The sequence below is a fragment of the Acinonyx jubatus genome, chromosome A2, assembly GCF_027475565.1.
Source record: "Acinonyx jubatus isolate Ajub_Pintada_27869175 chromosome A2, VMU_Ajub_asm_v1.0, whole genome shotgun sequence".
In the NCBI taxonomy this organism is placed as follows: domain Eukaryota; kingdom Metazoa; phylum Chordata; class Mammalia; order Carnivora; family Felidae; genus Acinonyx; species Acinonyx jubatus.
The window spans coordinates 134,726,493-134,745,928 of record NC_069383.1 but is presented as its reverse complement, the minus strand read 5'-3'; the positions used below and the strand labels follow the sequence as shown (position 1 = coordinate 134,745,928).

The following is a 19,436-nucleotide window of genomic DNA, read 5'->3' as shown; positions in this document are numbered from 1 at the left end:
TTGATTTGGAATCTCCTAGAGTCAAAAATAAACTCTGGAATGAAATTTGTTTATTGCTTCTTATGCTTGATGTTTTTAAAAGATTGTTAGAATTCGTAATACTGGAGATTTGTAGTGAGCTTTAGAAAGTTAAAATATTGATGGGGCACCAGGATGGCTCAGCCGGTTAAGCATCCGGCTCTTGGTTTTGGCTCAGGTCATCATCTCAAGGCTTTGTGGGTTCCGGCCCCTCGTCGGGCTCTGTAGCAGTGCAGAGCCTGCTTGGGATTCTCTCTCTCCCTCTCTTGCTGCCCCTCCCCCACTCGTGCTGTCTCTGTCTCTCTCAAAATAAATTAAAAAAAAGAAAAAGAAAGTTAAAATATTGTTTCACCAGAGTGACTAACTGGCCTTTTTTCTACGTGATCCTTACTGTGCTTAGTTGTGCTACTTGAATCTCAGTCTGTTTAGCCAAACAAATGAAACGGGAGCCCTAATCAGAATATGCTTGTTGGATGTAATCGCAGAATTTCACATTGTCTAAATTTTTCTTCCTCTCACAGTGCATTTTTTAAGAACAAAAATTTGTTCCTTATGGAGTTTTTGAATAATGCATGAATATATTAAATATATAAACATCATGTATTTTTACATAGACAAATATATTAATCTCAAATATGCTATTTTCAGTTCAGCCTACTTTTTTCTTATTTCCTTGGCTTTCTGCCTACCCACCTTTTCCAGCTGTAATAGTCTTCTGTCTACTGTTAAACCATCTATGTAACTTGGTACATTATTAGTACATAACTTAGTATATACATGCTTCTGTATTTTTCTCATGCTAATAACTTTATGCAGGCCCATCTAATCCTTTCTTAGTAAGGACTTGTGGTCATAGTTTTACAGAAAATGGATTCTATGATGCACACTTCTGCTTCTTTTCTACTCAGCAATACCACGTGGGAATTTATTCACAGGCCAGGATAACAGTATTCGCCCCTTTTTAATGGTTCCTCACTATTCTAAGTTGTGGCTGTACAGTAGCTTCCTCATTGAAGTCCTCTGTGGACATACACTTATTTCCTCCTTTTTGCCTCCATGAACAAAAGAGCAGTAACCATCCTCCTACATATGTCCTCACCAATTTGTGGTTTTGTTTCTGTGGGATTAGTCTCAGGAAGGGATTCCTGGGTCAGAAAGGGTACTTCTATGCATTGTTAATAGCTGCTACTAGATTGTTTTCCCCAAAGGCTATCATCCTTTATATCTATTAGGTGTGCTTGAGAATATCACCACCAGGAGTATTCAGTTTCTGAAATTCAGTTTCTTTTTCTAAAGTGTCTTAAAGTGTTTCAGACACACACACAAATGTAATTGATTGTGATCTAACTCTGCACTAAGTTTCTGAAACAAGTGCAAACTTTTTTACTATCAGTGTTAGCATGGATGTTCTGAGTTTGAGTAATATGTAACGATAGTAGGACTTCAAGAGATCTTTCAAAACAAGTGATGATTTAAAAAAAATACATTGATTTAAGCAATCACATCAATGCCATTTTCCTGGCATCTGTGGGAAATTTCTATTCATCCTGCTTGGAATTCACCTTTGGGAGAAATCTAGGTCAGCTAGGCTGAGATCCCTTTCTGCAAAATGTATAGGCTCCTAGAAGATAACATTTTGGGGTGAATTTAATTGCAGGACTGATGATTTTAAGAATCTGTTTGTTTTATTTCTGATCTCATTATCCTCCGTGCATTTGGCATGATTGGTCACCTTCTAGCAGTGTTCACTTTGTGTATCAGATAATGACTGGACTGAGGTCAGACTGTGGTTAACACAAAGCCTATGTAAATCAGGCCATGAGGTTATACTTACTTTATTTCCCTGCCTTTGAACAATTTGAACAGTTGAAAAGGGATACACGGATGAAGTGTGGCGGAGCCCTGAAGAGCCGTCCACCGAAAGATCACATGATGGCAGCCAGAGGAAGGCTGCTGCATGGTATTAGCCCCCAAGGTGAATTATCCCCATTTAAACTTCATCTCCCACCTCTCCTAATCCGGCGTGAGTACCTAATGAGCACTGGATAATAACATAGCAACATTTCTTGGTGAAGCTAATCTGATTCTGGATAGCAGGCTTCCAAGCCCACAGCTGAATGAATCGCTTGGTATTTCCAAGTTTGAAAATACTTTCTCCCCCTTTCAAGTGTTCCTTGGCAGCAGGTAAGGAATGTTAAAGCTCCTGTAAGTGCCAATTAAGGCCAATTATAACTGGCCCGGCCTGCTGAGACACTGAAGTGAAGTCAGTGGAGACTTGTGGCTCCTGTAAACTGGAGAACTGGCTACCACCAGTGACAGGAGCACAGCCTTTACCAGCTGCCAACAACTTGTTGGTTGCTGTGCTGAACACCAGATGACACCTGCCGGCCTCTCAGGGATTTGATTTAGGAAATCCCAAGATTTGCTGGGGACATCACTAATTTCTGTAGCAACAATCTCTTTCTCCCGTTCCTTCACATGATGCCCACCATCCAGTTTCTCCTTGATTCCAATCATAAAAGCTAACATTTATTGAGCACTGAAGATGTGCCAGTCCCTGTATCACGTATGTCACCTCCTGACCCCTCCCCACGGCCCAATAGGAGGAGGCAGTCTTAGCACGTCCCCAGAGAGGACACCGACCCTGAGGGACACAAGTGTCTTGGCCAAGGCCGCACAACTGGAAGTGATGAGACTGCGGGCTAGCTGCCCCCTGAACCCAAGCCTTCAAGGCCCTCCCTGGCTGCTGCTGGTGTGTGTGTTTGCTGTGCGCAGACTAATTCACAGAAGAGTTTTGTCAGTTCAGGACTCCTTTGTGCACCAGAATAAATGTGATGCCTGCACGCCATCCGCAGCACCTCCGATACCTATAATTTTTAGTCTGTAAGGCATGGATATTATTCTACTAAAATGGTATTTTAGTCTCAGGCTTTTTTTAGTCTATAGTCTTTCAGTTTTTTTTTTTTTTTTTCATAAGAGAAAAGAAATGTGACCATGTCCCCATACCTAGACATTTAAACATGAGCCATCATTGGGAAACTTAATACCAAATAAGCTTCATTTGGATAGGATATTGGGAGATGGTTTGTAGGAAATAGTAATCATGCAGAGCTCCTGGGTGACTCAGCCGATTAAGCATCTAACTCTTGATCTCAGGGTCGTGAGTTCAAATCCCACTTTGGCCTCCACGCTGGGTGTGAAGCCTACTTAAAAAAGAAAAAGAAAAAAATGAAAATAGTACTAATGCTGTCCAAGCAGAACAAAGTAGTATTTAATTAAGCATTTGCTTAACCATTTTACTCAGGGCATTCAGAGAGAAGAATGTGTGTGTTTGAAAAAGACCAGCTTTTGTGTATTTGTATATATTCTTATTGTACAAAGTTATATTTTCCTGGCTTACACTATCAGTCATCCCTTTTTGGATATAGGTCTTAAAAATTTAAGTTTAAGGGGCGCCTGGGTGGCGAAGTCGGTTAAGCGTCCGACTTCAGCCAGGTCACGATCTCACGGTCTGTGAGTTCGAGCCCCGCGTCAGGCTCTGGGCTGATGGCTCGGAGCCTGGAGCCTGTTTCCGATTCTGTGTCTCCCTCTCTCTCTGCCCCTCCCCCGTTCATGCTCTGTCTCTCTCTGTCCCAAAAATAAATAAAAAACTTTGAAAAAAAATTTTATAAAAAAAAAAATTTAAGTTTAAATTGTTTCTCTCTTGTTCATGCAATTGACTGTTGAACAACATGGGTTTGAGCTGTGCAGATTTTACCCATTTATCCACAGATTTTTTTCAATAAATGTAGTACAGTACCGTAAATGTACTTTTCTTTTCCTTATGGCTTTCTAAATAATGTTTTCTCTAGCTCATTTTAAGAATACAGTATTTAATACATATAACATTGAAAATATTAAGTAGCTTTATGTCAGTGGTAAGGCTTCTCACCAACTGTAGAATTTTAGTAGTTAAGATTTTGGGGAGTCAAAAATTTAACAGATTTTTTCACCTGGTAGGGGGGGCGGCAGTCAGTGCCCCTAACCCCAACATTGTTTAAGGGTGAACCATATGTAAAATTAAAATATATGTATTTGTAGCCATTAAGGATGTTTGCTGAGGGACACCGGGGTGGCTCAGGTCATGATCTCACGATTTGTGAGTTTCAGCCCCATATCTGGCTCCACGCTGACAGTGCGGACCCTGTTTGGGATTCTCTCTCTCTCCCCCCGCCTCTCTGCCCCTCCCTGTGCTTGCTCTCTCACAAAATAAATAAAATAAACTTAAAAAAAAAAAAAAAGAACAAGGTTTGTTGCAATTCACCCTAGTTTTCACCAGGATTATAGAAAGATTTGATTATCAGAACTCGTGGATTGTCTGGGTTGTGTAATGATATTTTTTCCCCACAAAAGTGAACATTAGAAAGGCACGTATTTGTGCTGGGAGAGGAGCGAGGACTCTGGGGTCTGGCCTGATAGGTGCAGTGATATGGAACGGAGTCTTCGTCTGAGAAAAGGCCCCTTATCTGTTTTGTCCTGTGACCAATGACATCAAGGAGATTCCTCAGCTGCCCCTTGGGAAGGGTGGGTGGGTGCAGACCTGTTGCAATCAAGTAGGATAGCAATGGAGTTTTTTCTTCTAGCTTAAGAAGACCTTCAGTGAATTATTCTAAACTTATTTTTGCTAAGTAATTTTGAAAGATGTTTTCATCCTGTGCTTGATCTGCTGATGCCCCTTACCTGGTGTCCTCCTGGAGTCTTTTAAAGACCACTATAGCTTTGCATTGTGTGAATGTGATTATAAGAAGCCTGGTGGGGGGTGGGGGGGGGGAAGTAGGTTTGAGAAAACCCTCTGGATCTTAATATTGTTGCCATGGTCAGGATCTGATTGCTTGCCATGAAAATAAAGCAGTGTGGCTATTACTCTTTTGTTTTAGAATAAATTTAGAATTTGTGTCTGCTCTAATAGAAACCATTTCCTACGCCTCACAACTCTTTCCCACCCCTTCCAGGCCAAATCTTTTCCACACATGTAATTCATGACTTCTTGCCAAATATTCTCTATGGGGTGATGGGATTCTGTAGAGGAATTTCCCCCCTCCTTTTGACATTTAAAAGTGTTCATTCTGAACTATCAGACATCTGAGTCTATGTGTGCAGCCTTTATCATCATAAAACTCAGATCATTTGGCCATTTTTTCCATGTCTATTTGACAGTAAGATTTGGGGATTGAGAGTAGGAGAATAGTTTTATGGGGAGTATAATAGGGCTGACATAGAGAAACAGACCAGGAAGACACTGTTTATAAAGAGTCATTAGGGAGACAAGTTTTTGGATTAAAAGTATAAAAGGTCCTAGCTTTAGTCAGTCATCTAGTGATTGAGCACCAGGCTTCAGAGAGTCAGGTGTATATTGTTCTGAAATAAGATGTATTTTACAAATATGCATAGAAAATTGGTTAAAATTTTTGTTACTAGATTTAAGAAAGGAAAGTAGACTTCAGAGTGACAAATTTTAGTTATTTTTAAGTATAGATCATGGGGAAATGAAATGTCAAAAAAGACTGCAACTCTTTGTAGAAATGCATTGACTTTAAAACTTTCCAGTTTATCGAGGCTTAAAATGTAGGCTGTATAATGAATCATATAAATTTTCCAATATACCTGGAAGCAGCAGTGTCCATTTTAAAGGTATTCAGAAAAATCAGGGTGTGAGTAAATTCACATTTTAGGAGGTTAAATTTATAAATTCCATCTTCCCCCGTTTGGGCAAGTTGCCTTTCAAATAGGAGGATTAATTTACACCAGCCAGGACGCCTTGTATGACCATATTAGTTGAAATTAGACTCCACCCCTTGTTTTCTGTTGATCTGCCAGGACCTTTGTAATTCAAGTGCTTTTTACAGTAGTAGCAAATGTTACATAAGACCAAACATGGAGCATATTTGGAGTTGGTGGGCAGACCCAAGTCATGATGCAAGCTTGCAGTAGCAAGTGTGCAATGAAGCACAACCAGATTATGTGAATGGAAGGTGACAAGAAGCCTCTCCAGAACAGCCCTTCCTCCGCACGAGGGCTGAAAGCTCCACTGGGTAAGTTTTCCGAGGCAGTTTTCAGAGGCTGGGCTTGGCCCGGGGCCCAGTTGGGGATGAGCTTGCGGGAGGTGGGTTAGGTCTTTGCTAACATTACATGGAAGCAAGCAGAGCGGGAGGAGTTCGCGCAGGCCTCTTTCCTCCTGGCGTTTGGCCTCCCCTGCCAGCAGGCCCTGGGCTGTGTGTTGCTGGAGTGGCAGAGGGAGTGAGCTCTGCAGAGCTGGTGGGTCCGAGCGGGTAATCACAACAAGGGGGATTAGCTGCTGCAAGCCGTCCGCAGGAGCCATTCTGAAATGTCATTTGAGTGATCTGGACAAAGTTCAAACGCAGACAGGAGTCTAGTTTGTTATTAACTCCAACAAAATGCTGAGGTTTGCACCACACGGTTCCCGTATCTCAAAACAGGGAAAGCATTAGTTACGCCGCTCTCTAAAAATGGAGGAACGTTGTAACACGCTTTAACTGTTTGTTTTTTATCTCACTTGTGGTAAGTGAGGTTTTATGACAAGCAGTTCATAGTGTTTCCTGTCGAATGTGTTTGAAAGCTGTTTGGTCAGATACTTCACATCCATAGCAAAGGTTCCAGCAGAACACTGTGTCAAGAGGAAGAACAACTTCAAGATACAAACAGTAGCCCTGGAAAGTCATTCAGTTACTTAACTTGAGTGTATAAAAATTTAATTACAGACTGACTGCCAGAAAGGACGACTTTTTTCAGTTGTGTTATCAAGGTAGCCGGTACAGCCAAGCTGATTGTTTTGGGCTCTGTTGGGAGGCTCTTCTCCAAGTTACCCTGTCTTGTGCTTCTGTCGGTAAGCAGGGAGTGAGGTGACAGTTGAGTTCTTTACTTTTCACTGGATTCACATTTCATGGCTTCTGCAGTAATGAGCTTGACCAGATAGTTTTAATTGAGGTTAAAATTTACCAGTTTGAAGGACTGTAAACAGATCTTAAACCTTTAACCAAATTGCTGTTAATTCCTTAGAATTTATCTTTTTTAAACTCTCTTTTGTCAGGCAGTTTTAGTTTTGCTCTTTGTAGTTTCGTTTTTGAATATTGGTTTTTTTTGTTGTTGTTGTTTTGTTTTTTTTTTGAATATTGCTTTTGATGTTCATTAGTTGACAGCCCCAGCCTATAGGTGGGGCAGATACTGTGTTTCTCTTTTTGGGGAGCATTGCCGGCAGGGGTGGGGGTGGGGGGTAACAAACCTATGCTACAAACTCATTGAAAACATTGGCATTGTTAGGTAATGAATCATCCGTTCCTTATTAAACAGGGTGCTTAATGAAGGAGGCATTTTGGACTGCGTTCTGAGTTTGAGGTTTTTGGTGTTCCCGTGTTCACTGTCTCCTTCCCTCCCCCATCCAAAATAAAGTGAAATTAAAAGGATACCGAATTAGCAGGGACTAGCGATTAAGAATGTGACTTCCACTCGATGCAGTACTTTGCAGCAGATGATGCCGTCATTCCTTTGCACCTTGGACTTGCTACTCTTTTTTGGCCTGGGAAGACCATGTTCCCTGTGGGGGTTCCTGCACAGCAGTTTTCATTTTTAAAAACACACCAAACAAAAACAATGAAAAAGAGAACTCGAATTTGAGTTTTACCGGTTTCCTTTAATTCTGTCTTTCCTACGTGTGTGTGGGAGTGTGTGTGTAAAATTTGGATTGCAGTGGTAAAGACATCCTTTTTTTTTTTTAATTCCTTTTTGCATTTTGATATAGTTTTGTATCTTTCATTTGGGTAAAACTGTGACCAAGGCCCAAAATGTGACTAGAGAGAAGTTTGTGGAAGGACTGAGTATATTGATGCCTGAACCACACATGCTCTATAACAAATTTTGGGAGATTAAACTCCTAATGTTAGATCACTGAACTGTAGGATGCCTCGTTCCCTAACCAGTGGAGGATTAAATCAGAAGTAACTAGAGACTGGTCGATTTTTGGTTTTGGCTCTTTTTTCTTTTCACATGCCGATACCGGAGAAACACAAACATTTCAAGTCACTGATGGAGTGGGAGGGAGACGGGAATGAATTCGGCGACAGTGTTGTGCACATCACTCGGTGAGATCATGTTTGTTTCAGGCAGGGTGGTTGCTTGCTGTACTCTGCCAGCATCCTTTGGGTAACACTGTGCTTCCTGAGCACAGCAGAGAGAGGACCTTAGGGCTGTTAGCAAAGTAGAAGTGTCAGCCAGCATGCCATTCGTTGCATGATAGCCCATAGTCAGAAATGGTGGCAGAAAATTAGAGTTTGGTGGCTGTGTTTCGCTCAAGGTAGAAGCTGCCTTTTCCCCCAAGGTGCTTTCACTGAAAACATCTTTGTGTGCCTGTTTGAGATCATGATGATAACCCGCAGTTCAGAGTCTGTACCTTGAACAGGGTTGCGAGAGCATAGGAAGGGCCCCATTAAGGAAATGAACTGATCATTCCGACCATTCACTCTTCCTTAAAACAAGCTTTCTTATGACGGTGATTATGAAGAAATGATGCTTCACACTCATGACCAAGGTGATCTCTGGTGTACCTTCAGCACCTCTTCTTTTTTCTCTGTCATTTCCTCTACTTTAATAAAAAAAACTTGGATTTTTAAAAAGCCATTTTAGCAGTGTTTGCAAAAGCCACAAGTTAAGATGGCAGGGGAGGAGGACCCCCAGATATTCAGTAAGTTTTTCATATTTCTCACTTGAAAGCAGAGCACGGAAAGAACAGTCCCCACGGGAAGAATTCCTGGCAAGAGGATTATTTGAAGTTGCCATATTTCTGCTCCCTTCTTAGCAACATTATTTACAATCCATTCACGCCTGTCCCTTCCCCCACTGGAGTCGGAGTCGTTCTCCCTTGTAATCTGCCCTTTGTGATCAGTTCTCTTTCATGCCGCTAGCGTGAATGGGGATGCTGCAGGGCGCACCCTGCCCAGAGACGTGGAAGTGCCAGGAGACCCGGAATACTTTTCGTGGGGCTTTTATTTTCATCATAAAGCACTGGCTTGAAGAGCTTGATAATTTGATTATAGACCTTTGGTGAAAAGTTGTTTCAAGTAGCCCAAGTGCCGTAAATGACTCTCTTTTCTGCACTTTCCCCTTATGTTTTAATTTAAAAGCACCTCTGCGTTAGGGGGAGGAGAAATGCATTTGGCAGAAGTCGCAGTTGGAGACTAATTTGTTAGGGCAGCCAGTGTTGAAATCATCCTTTTCAATTAAATCTCTCTAGTGGAAATGATGCTGAGTGCTTTGTGGTAAAGAGTTTTTCTTCCTCACTGTTTTTCATTGCTGTTTGTAACCCACCTAAGCGTGCTTTTCTGAGGCTGCCTCCCAGCTCCAATTTTGGCTAATTGTCCTTTGAGGCACTGCCTGTCAGAGGTCAGTTTGCGATTCCCCAACGTGAGATTTGAATGTTACAGAGACAGTCTTCGTCCGTTGGGTGTTTTTTAGCATTAGACTACACCAGGCTCTCTCTGGAGTAGTCTAATCAAGTGTCCAGGGACCCTAAAGAAGTTGGATCAAAGAAAAAGCAGATCTGGATTAAAGAGAAACTGTGAGGACAGGGAGTAGGGTAGGAACACGTTTGCTGGTCAGACACACGGGGGTGCCTTTACATAAGAAGAAGGAAGTTTACAGGGAAAAGCTGACAGTGGAAGTAGTGAGCACATCATTAATGCTTCATGTCCATGGTGTGAATTTACATGGTATGCCAGTTTTTTTTTTTTTTAATAATTATTAGGAAAAAAAACAGAAGTACTTTGTCAAACCAAAGTCACAGCTTCACAGAAATTGCTGAGGGTAATGCTAAATTAGATATGCCTAGTCAGTCACTGAATTTTGAAGAATATATTAAGTAAATAATAGTCTAGGTAAGGTGCAGAAACGACGAAAGATCTGGAATGGGATTCAGCTTTGAAGGTCAAAAGTCTTAGGCAAAACACTGATGTGCAAAGTAGATGTGGAAGGAAGATGCTCTGAGAGTTGAAAAATGTATATGTAGTCTTCCTTTATAGTTTCCTGACCTTAGATGTTTTTATAGGGGTCATCTTTAAGAAAGACCGCTAATGCCAGCTGACCCTTCAGGAGTTGTGTTGGCAGCCCGAAAGTGCACTTGTGACAGTTTGGGTTAATTGGGAGCTGGCAGTATAACATTGCAGTTATTTTTCAACCTGGATATCAAAATAAGCAATTTAATAAATTCTGTGAAGGGCCTGCTTAAATGAATGACCCTAACTTTCTAAACTGAACCTTTTGTTACATGCAGGGATTGCTTGCTATGCCTGGCCAGATGATCCATACGCGTGCATTTAACGTTTTATAGCCATGTGTGAGCTTGATTATTTAAAACAAAAAGACAAACCCCTTATTTTAAAAGGGGGCAGTTCTAGAGTATTAGTGGGATGGGACTGTCAAAGACCCCATGAAATCATACATTCCTTAAAGTGTGGATTGATATTTTTCATAAGGCCATTGCATACAGAGTACACACTCTTTTTAACCTTACCTGACCAAATCTGTCCAAAAGGGTGAGTTTCATATAGAGAAAAGTTTGTGAGTTTTAGGAATCATTTCTTCAATAATCTGCCTAAAATTTCCACCTTTGGATCCATAAGCTGAATTTGAGACCTTCCCTTCATTCCATTCCATCACCTGCAGTTCCTCCTGGGTATGACTCGTTTCCATCAGGAAAATGAACCAAGTTTTTATTTTCAAAATAACTTTAGCTCAAATGAGCATTCCTTTTTTGGTTGGTGTGAATGTAATCATTTGTAAATGAATTCTAAAAGTTATTCCTCTGAGCTTTTATGAGAAGAGCTTGGATTGACACAGAAACTAAATATGTAGCTTCTACCTGTACTCCACGGGAGAAGATAAAGTGGGTTAGGTTTGTAAGTGATTGCTGCCTGCTTTGATAATCAGCATGCCTTTCTCACAGGAGTCTGTAATTGGCATTAGCTGCATTAACAGGGGGCATGTGTCTTAGTGCCTGCTGAGTTCCCAGTGCCTGGTCTGTAGTCGGCCCTGAGCTGCGGGCTCTACAACTCTCCTTTAGCTAATCCCCAATAGCCCTGCCCTGCAGGGTAGGTTTGACGACAGATGAAGAGGCTGCCAAGGTGGGTGGAATCAGGTTATTGCCCAGTGTTACCAGCTAGTAGGTTGCAGAGCACAGCTTTGAACCCGTCTGTCTCTGATTCCAAAGTTCTTGCTCTCTTAGGTAATCTATTTAAAAAGTACTTTTAATTTATGTATATTTTAATGTGTATTTATTTATCTTGTGAGAGAGAACAAGAGCAAGTGGGGAAGGGGCAGAGAGAGAGAGAATTCCAAGCAGGCTCAGAGCTGGGTCTCACAAACTGTGAGACCATGATTTGAGCCAAAGTCAAGAGTCGGACCCTTAACTGAGTTGCGCCCCCCCCCCCCCCCCGCAAAAGTATTTTTTTTATTTAATTTGGATTCTGTTCAGCCTAGTTAATTACTTAGCTCACATCAACACTGTGCCTGACAGCTCTGATCCCTTACTGGAAAGGCAGCCATGACTGGCCAGAGACCAGAGAATGACCAGAAACATGCATTGTGTTGGTCCAGAGGGGGCCAGCCTAATCCTATAGAATAGGTATTCGCTGTTCTTAGTAAAACAGACCCATCTGGGAACTTTGTAAAATGATTCTTTTTAGCAAGAAAGACAGCCCTGACGGGTACTTTTCTACCAGAATTCACTCTGCAAACCATCTTTGATGGTTTAAAACCCTCCGGAGCAAAAAAAGGAAAAAAAGGAAAAAAGCTATCCTGGCTGACATGCATAGCTTATCTTTAGGATAGATAGCTTGCAAAAGGGAAAGATAAAATCTCAACAACAACCTGGGTTTCCCTTAAACAGATTCTGGATCCCCATCCTGAATTTACTAATATTCTGTCTCAACCTTGTGTGTTGAACCTTTGCAGTCTTTTGTGCTGGCAGTTAGCCTGTTTTGCTGAGCCCTTGGAAAGATGGATGGGCTTCTTACTGATATATGCCCCAACCCTCACCTTTCCCGTTCCCGTTCCCGTTCCCGTTCCCTTTCCCTTTCCCTTTCCCTTTCCCTTTCCCTTTCCCTTTCCCTTTCCCTTTCCCTTTCCCTTTCCCTTTCCCTTTCCCTTTCCCTTTCCCTTTCCCTTTCCCTTTCCCTTTCCCTTCTGCCTGCCTTTGGACCATGTATTATGGCTTGCTAATAACACCACACAAGGATAGGTGGAATATAGTGTGGCCCAGCCTGGGTACGAGAGTCAGCCTGCCTGGGATTGCATCCCAGCTATGCCTTTTAACTAACTGGGTGGTGTTGGGCAACCAACATGAGTCCTTTAAAGCCTTAGCTTGCTCATATGGAAGAGGGGATCATAACAGTATCTGCTTTGTAGAAGGATGATCAAAACTGAATGAGATAATGTCTGTAAGTTACGCATTGTGGTGCCTGACACATGGTTTATGCCCAATAGACAGTGACAGCTGTTGTTAATGTTGTTGAAGGTGAGACTTCTAACCAGTCAGTTGTTTGAAATATAAAACATTAGTGAAAAGAGCCCTGAGCAAAAACAAGTTTGTGAAGTGGTCTTAATTGCTATGAGATGCTCTTGCCTGCTCTTACCTGATAACCATTGAGAATGGAATAGATTGATTCTGTGCTCACAAATGATAATACGCCTTTATCTTGGCATGTGTGAAATTGAGGCTAGAACACCAAATGAAAATTTCCCCCCTTTTAAAGTATAATCAAGTAAATCATATTCATTATAGAAAAATTAACAGAGAAGTTTTTTTTTTAAATTTTTTTATGTTTATTTACTTTTGAGAGAAAGAGAGACAGAGCACAAGCAGGGAAGGGGCAGAGAGAGAGAGGGAGACACAGAATCCAAAGCAGGCTCCAGGCTCCGAGCTATCAACCCAGAGCCTGATGCGGGGCTCGAACTCACAAACCATGAGATCATGACCTGAGCTAAAGTTGAACACTCAACTGACTGAGCCACCCAGGCACCCCAACATACAGAAGTTTTTAAAAACAGACCCAGGGCACCTTGGTGGCTCAGTCGGTTAAGTGTCCAGCTCTTGATTTTGGCTCAGGTCATATCTCAGGGTCATGAGATTAAGCCCCTCGTGGAGCCTGCTTGGGACTCTCTCTCTGCCCCTCCCCTGCTTGCGCTTTCTCTCTCTCAAAAAAAAAAAAAAAAAGTATACACACACACACACACACACACACACACACCCTAATCCCGGGGATAACCGCTTAAAATTTGTTGTATTTCCTTGTAGATTTTTTTCAAGAATGAATTGTTTGAAGTTAAAATTTGCTTTGACAGCTTTTTAGGTTTGTGCCCTAACTTTTACACTTGTGCATCTGAATTATTTTTCGTTATTTTCAAAGCAATATTTATTTATGACTTAAGGAGATCTAATTATTTGCTTTGAACTCCTTTTTGGTTTGTACCTGGGTATCAACACGTACATATGTATATTTTTAAACCTCAGCGTGAATCCCAGATTGCAAGCTCAGTATTCTTGGTTGTTTTCCATTTTGGAAGACATAAAGACAGCTATCCTCTACCTTACCCTCCCCGATACCCTGCTGCTCCCTTCAGTGCTATCACATGTTCAAGCCACAAGGGGGAAGAAAGTCCGACGCATCCATCTCTTACACACTTCACACAGTCTCTTTTTCTCTCCCTCTCTTCCACCTTTCACCTCTACCTCTTTCTTCACATCTGTCTGCCCTGTTTACTCCAAACCCCCGGCGCCCCTTCCCCTCCCCCCCAACAACACACACACTCACCCATGTCTGCCTCTCTGTGCTCTTTCCCTGTCTGTACTGTCTGTCTTTTGGGCTGCCTAACTATCTCTCCCTTTGCTAGAGCCATTCAAAGTACCCCTCTCATCCAGGGACAACAGAGTGTGCCTTCTCTGAGCTGGTGCCAGACCCTGTAGAGAGGAGTGCTTTGAAAACTCAACTTGGACTCCTCACCAAGCCACACTGCAGTTATGCTTAGCGCCTGGCCACCAGTTTGCCCACTTAATAAAAGGTCCCTAACCCTACCCATAACTTGCCCATTTCTCTTTTGATCTAGGAACAAACACTTTTTTTTTTTTTAAGCTGGAAGCCCAGTTTAAAATCTTATGAAAAATAAAGGCCCACAGTGAAAGGATGGGGAGATTCCAACCGAGCTGTAATTAAATGTTTTTTCCTCTTTGCTTTCTCTCAGAGAGTAAGCCAGATGCCGCCCTTTCCAGAGAATAAGTTACCAGACCATGATGTGAAGGAACAACTTTATTCAGCAGCATGACAAGGATTTGAGCTGGCACTTTTCAGCCAGAATCCGTTAATACACACGAGCACACACGTGCGTGTGCAGCACGCACACACACACACACACGCAAGTCTGTTTCAAGTTTTAATGAGTGAAAGAAATTCATGTAATAGCCATTCTTAGTTTTTAAATGTCTTTTATTACTGAAGTAGAAAATATAAATGTAATCGATACACCAGCTGATTTTTAATGCTAGAAAGCTTTGATCCTTGATTTTTCTGGTGCAAAATCCCCGAAACAAGTGTTAATAGACTAGAAAAGAAGCATCAGCTGAAGAAAATGGCGGGAATGGACTATAATGGGAATAGAGAATTAAAAGGACAGACTTGAAGAAAGTTCTGCTGTCCTACAGCACACATTCCTAAGAAATTACTGCACTGTGCAACATTGTGTAATAGAATCCACATGAGACTCATTAGGGGAATGGGGTTACGGGCACAGCACTCAAAACTTCATTAGTGACTCACACAAAAAAGATAGGAACCTAACAGAAACAGTAGCACAGTTTTCCATAGATTAAATGGTTAAAAATAGGTGAATACCAGAAAACGAGCCGACATTTGCTTCTGGAAGCAGGTGTTGGAAGAGCTGCAGCCTGTGAGTTACTCTGAAGTAGTGGACGGAAGTTATCTGAGATCAAGGGAAAGTTGTAGCACCAGTTGTGGGTGGGCTCTGAGATCAAGGGAAAGTTGTAGCACCAGTTGTGGGTGGGCGTGGCTCCTCACATCCACGGTGAACTGGGATGCATGGTGGGTGCTTGGGGGAGGCGTGTGTTTTGTGTGTGCCCATGTGACTGGGTGCAGCCAGGTGTCATTTTCTGCATTGGCGCAGTACTTTTTGCAGATGAAATCTTGTGAAAGCAGATGCAGTATTTCATTATGTTCAAATTGTGCCTCAGTATATCAGTGGCTTCAGAATAGATTTACTTTCTGAAAATAAGCTTTACGAGCAAAACTGTATTTCATTAGATTGAGAATCTTATTTATATCACTTGATATCAAGAGAAAATACTTTTCAAATACTTTAAAATCACATTTACTCTAAAACACTTGCTTGAGAATTCTGATCCCCAGAGAATAGTGAAAGGGGTGTACTTCATAAAAGTAAGTTTTAGTTGGGAGTTTTCTCCCTGTTCATACCACAAACATGGTATTATTCTTCCTGCAGCACACACTTGTCCTCCGTGAGAAACAGGATGATTTCTGTGGGTGACCATGGAGGAATATTTTAATATTTATTTGAATGTATATAGAAAAAGTACATAACAAGCTCATCAGACCTACTATTTCATAGATACTGTTGTTTGGAGAAATAGTTCCCAGTTGAGGGTAGTACCCTGCGTCACATTGGGTGATATGAGAATGGATTGGAGGGTAGGTTCAGGCTGCCCCTGGCAGAGGGGCACCACTGCTGGTTAAGGGGCAGGGGACAGGACCTCTGATCATCCTGAAATCCTATACAAGAATTGTCCTGTCCAAAATACCAGTGATGCCCCCAGAGAGAGACTGGTTAATGGCTGAGGAGGAGGAGAGAACAGTAGAGCTGATAATTTAAATAAAGATGTTAAGTAAAAAATACTATTTTATGTGGCTTTGGTAAGAATGATGGAAATAATTTGCAGTTGATGGAAGTCCGGAAAGCAGTAGTTGAGGACAGGTAGCAGCAGTGAGCTTTATTTAATAGACCCTGATAGAAAGCACCATGTGCCAGGCAGTGTTCTCATTGCCCTACAAGTGTTAACTTACTCAGCCGTGGCTAATGGTTCTGGAGCATTAGCCTAGTATAAGGCTGCTCTCAACCTTGACTGCACAGTGGAATCACACAGGGGCACTTATAAGAGCCTGCATACCCAGACCACACCCCAAACCAGTTAAATCAGAATCTCTCTGGGTGGGACTCAGGCATCAGTATTTTTTAAGCTCATAGGTTATGCCACTGTGTAGCCAGGGTTGAGAACTACTGGTCCACGGCTGTTTGAAATCACTCCTCCTCACAAGACAAGCTGCACCGATGGTGCACATATTAAGCGAAGGTCTGCTCCATGCCAGGTCTCACAGAGGCAGAGATGACCCAGACAGGAAGTTTCACCATCCAAGGAAGGCGGCAGAACTGGAAACAGATTTTTACGGTCCTGCCTGACAAGTGCTGGTGCTTTGGAAGGATATTCAGATAGTGTTTGGGGATCACAGAGGGGAGAGAAACTAAATTAGAAAAGAAGAAAAAGAAACAAAACCTCAGATACCAAATTTGGAAAGTTACTAAACTTAAGTTATTTTAGTTTTCCTTTCCATGCACACAGCTTTCATCAGAGTAAAAAAAAAAAACAAACACACACACACACGCAAAAGCAACAGGCGCTTAAAATCACTGTCAATTTAGGGGTGCCTGGGTGGCTCAGTTAGTTGACTGTCTGACTCTTGATTTCAGTTCAGGTCATGATCTTATGGTTCATGGGTTTGAGCCCTGCATTGGGCTCCTCGCTTAGAATCCAGAGCTTTCTTGGGATTCTGTCTCTCACCTCTCTCTGCTCTTCCCCCGCTTGCACTCCCTCTGGCAAAATAAATACATAAACCTAAAAAAAAAATCACTATCATTTTAGCCATCCTAACTTGCTTGTGGCCTTTGTGCAGTCTGGTTGGACAATTGGAATTTTGTCTGTAGATCAGCATTATAATTTTGTCCTGTTGTGGAAGGTTCTTAAATACCTCATAAAGCATTGTTTAACTAATGGCCTTCTGGGAGTAAGTCATCTCAGCTTCCCAGAGAGCCTCAGGACTGGTTTAAAAAAAAAAAAGATTTTAGAAATAAACCGTTTGTGCGGTGCTGATAGTCACTGATTCCAGTTTGCTTAATTTTTTAAATATTCATATAGCTTCTGTGAAGTGGTAAGTAAATGTTGGATCACGTACATTTTAAAACTTAAAGCCAAGCCATGTGTCATTTTAATTTAATTTAATTTATTTATTTTGCCACATGTCATTTTAAATCACAAGTTTAATCGAAGGCAGTCATCACAAGGTACTTAAGTAGATAAAGTTCCTAAATAATTGACTTGTTTCCGATAGTGCCATTCCTCAGCAGCTCTCAATTTATTTAGTATGGATTGCTTTATGACCAGAAAACCTGATTCTCCAGTGGGTAGACTTATTTTCAGGTAAACCTGTGTAGTCTGTACTTCACTATGAATTACTTCCGGGTTTAAAAAACCAGCGTAGCTCCTCGTGGTATTTTTGTCTTCTGCCTTTGGCATCTTAGCAGTGTGAACCAGAGCTATGCCATCTGTACCCAAGTGAGATTTTTACAAAAGAGGGAGTAAAGTGATTCACTGGAAAATTTCAGCACAGGTTCAGAGGATGATAAAATCACCCTAGAAACATTCTTATTTGGCGTCACATGCTAGTGGGTAGGGACAGAAAAAAAATTAAGGTACAACTCGTTTTTTGACATTTGCGATTCAAAAAATTGGAAAGATGCTATGCTAGGAAGGAAGGAATCGGTGTGGTGTCAGTTCGTATAGCTGCGTGGATGAACGAATAATTTGCCTCTCTGACTCCTTGTTGGAGCGAGTGAGGTTCATTTCTAGTATACAAAACCAAATATTCTCAGGTTTAGAATGGCTCTTTAATTTCCTAATGGCTATCTGCGTATGATAAACCGCTTTATGCTGAGATGTTTCCGAAGCAGAAGGACCAGTTCCTAGAATCCTAAATAAGTCTGTGAGGCCTAGATAAGCCGTTTCTGAAAGCTGCTGAGTGAAATATATTTTCACTTAGTGACGCATATTTGAACCTAAATGTGTTGATTTCAGGGGACTCTTCCAGGATTCCATTGGAGACTTGCCTGAAACACAGTGTCTTTTTTTTTTTTTTTTTTTCCTGTTTTGCTTTTCAGAAAGAAGACACAGCTCGTCCAGCAAGCCTTCTTGGGCCACTCCTCCCACTTCAGTATTTCCCTTCTTCCCTTCTCTGTCCAAAAGCAAAGGAGGCAGCGGAAGTGGAAGCAACCGTTCTTCCAGTGGAGGTGTTCTAGGCGCATCCTCATTAAGTTCCAAGTTGCTGAAATCACCCAAAGAGAAATTGCACCTCAGGGGGAACACCAGGCCAATGCATCCCATTCAGCAAAGTAGAGCCCCCCATGGTAGAATGTGAGTATGGCCCAGAGGGTTCTTTGAGCTTCCCTGCCTGTTGTGGAACTGTGCACACCAGTAGCACCTGAAACTGTTGTGAATCATGTGGGGATTCTGTTCCTGTTTTGGGGAAAGTCAAGTGTATGTTGTTTCCTTTTGTTTCCCTGTCGTATTTTGGGAGACTTCACAAAACAGCAACAGCAGTAATAAGGTCAGCGGTACTTGTTGATTGACTCTTTCTTGTGCGCCAGCTGTGGAAACTTGGCTCTTTTTGTGGGCTGTCATTTCATTATCACAACAACCTTATGAAACAGGTCTGGTTGTTATGCCCATTTTGCAGATAAGGATGAAGGACACGTAATGCGGTCGAGGAGCTTTAGCCAAACTCTGCAGGCAGACAGGCCTGGGTTCACACGCCCCTTCTATCACTTTCTAACTGCAGGGCTTTGAACAAGGCCCCGTTGCTCTCACAGTTGGAGAGTAACAGCCAGTGTGCAGTTATTGGGAGAAGTAGAATTAATACAGCAGTCTCAAGCGCCTGGCGTCATGTCTGACCCATAGGAGACAGTAAATGAATGGACGCTGGTGCTTCTGCTGCTGCCATTGATAACGGTAGGAATAAAAAAGTGAGGTGATTCACAGATGCTGTTCTGGGATTTTCTGGAGCCTGCAAAGCAGACAGGGAAACAATGCCTTCCTCCCATCCCCTCCCCACCCCACCCCACCCCCGCCAGTCTTGGGTTCACATCACAGTAGTGATGAGGGAAGACCGGAGGAAGTTCACACCACCAGGCAAGGCTTTGGCACGTTGGCACAGTGGATTTGTAGGCTGCCAGGCACCGTGCGGTCACGTGAGGGCTCAGCCACGTACTCCACAGAAACCTATCTTGCCTCGTCATGGTAG

The 19,436-nt window shown here is 42.1% G+C and overlaps 1 protein-coding gene across 15 annotated transcripts in view; it reads left to right on the top strand.

The window, feature by feature from the left end:
• ATXN7 (ataxin 7) overlaps positions 1–19,436 on the top strand; it is a 141,502-nt gene that overhangs the window by 100,570 nt on the left and 21,496 nt on the right. For 14 of the 15 annotated variants that reach the window (XM_053219128.1, XM_053219122.1, XM_053219123.1 and 11 more), the window contains one exon: positions 18,298–18,550. In XM_053219128.1, the coding sequence (XP_053075103.1) occupies positions 18,298–18,550 (253 nt within the window). Of the gene's footprint in view, positions 1–4,818; positions 6,090–18,297; positions 18,551–19,436 lie in introns of those variants that run through there. The other variant, XM_015065255.3, reaches the window with a different exon arrangement.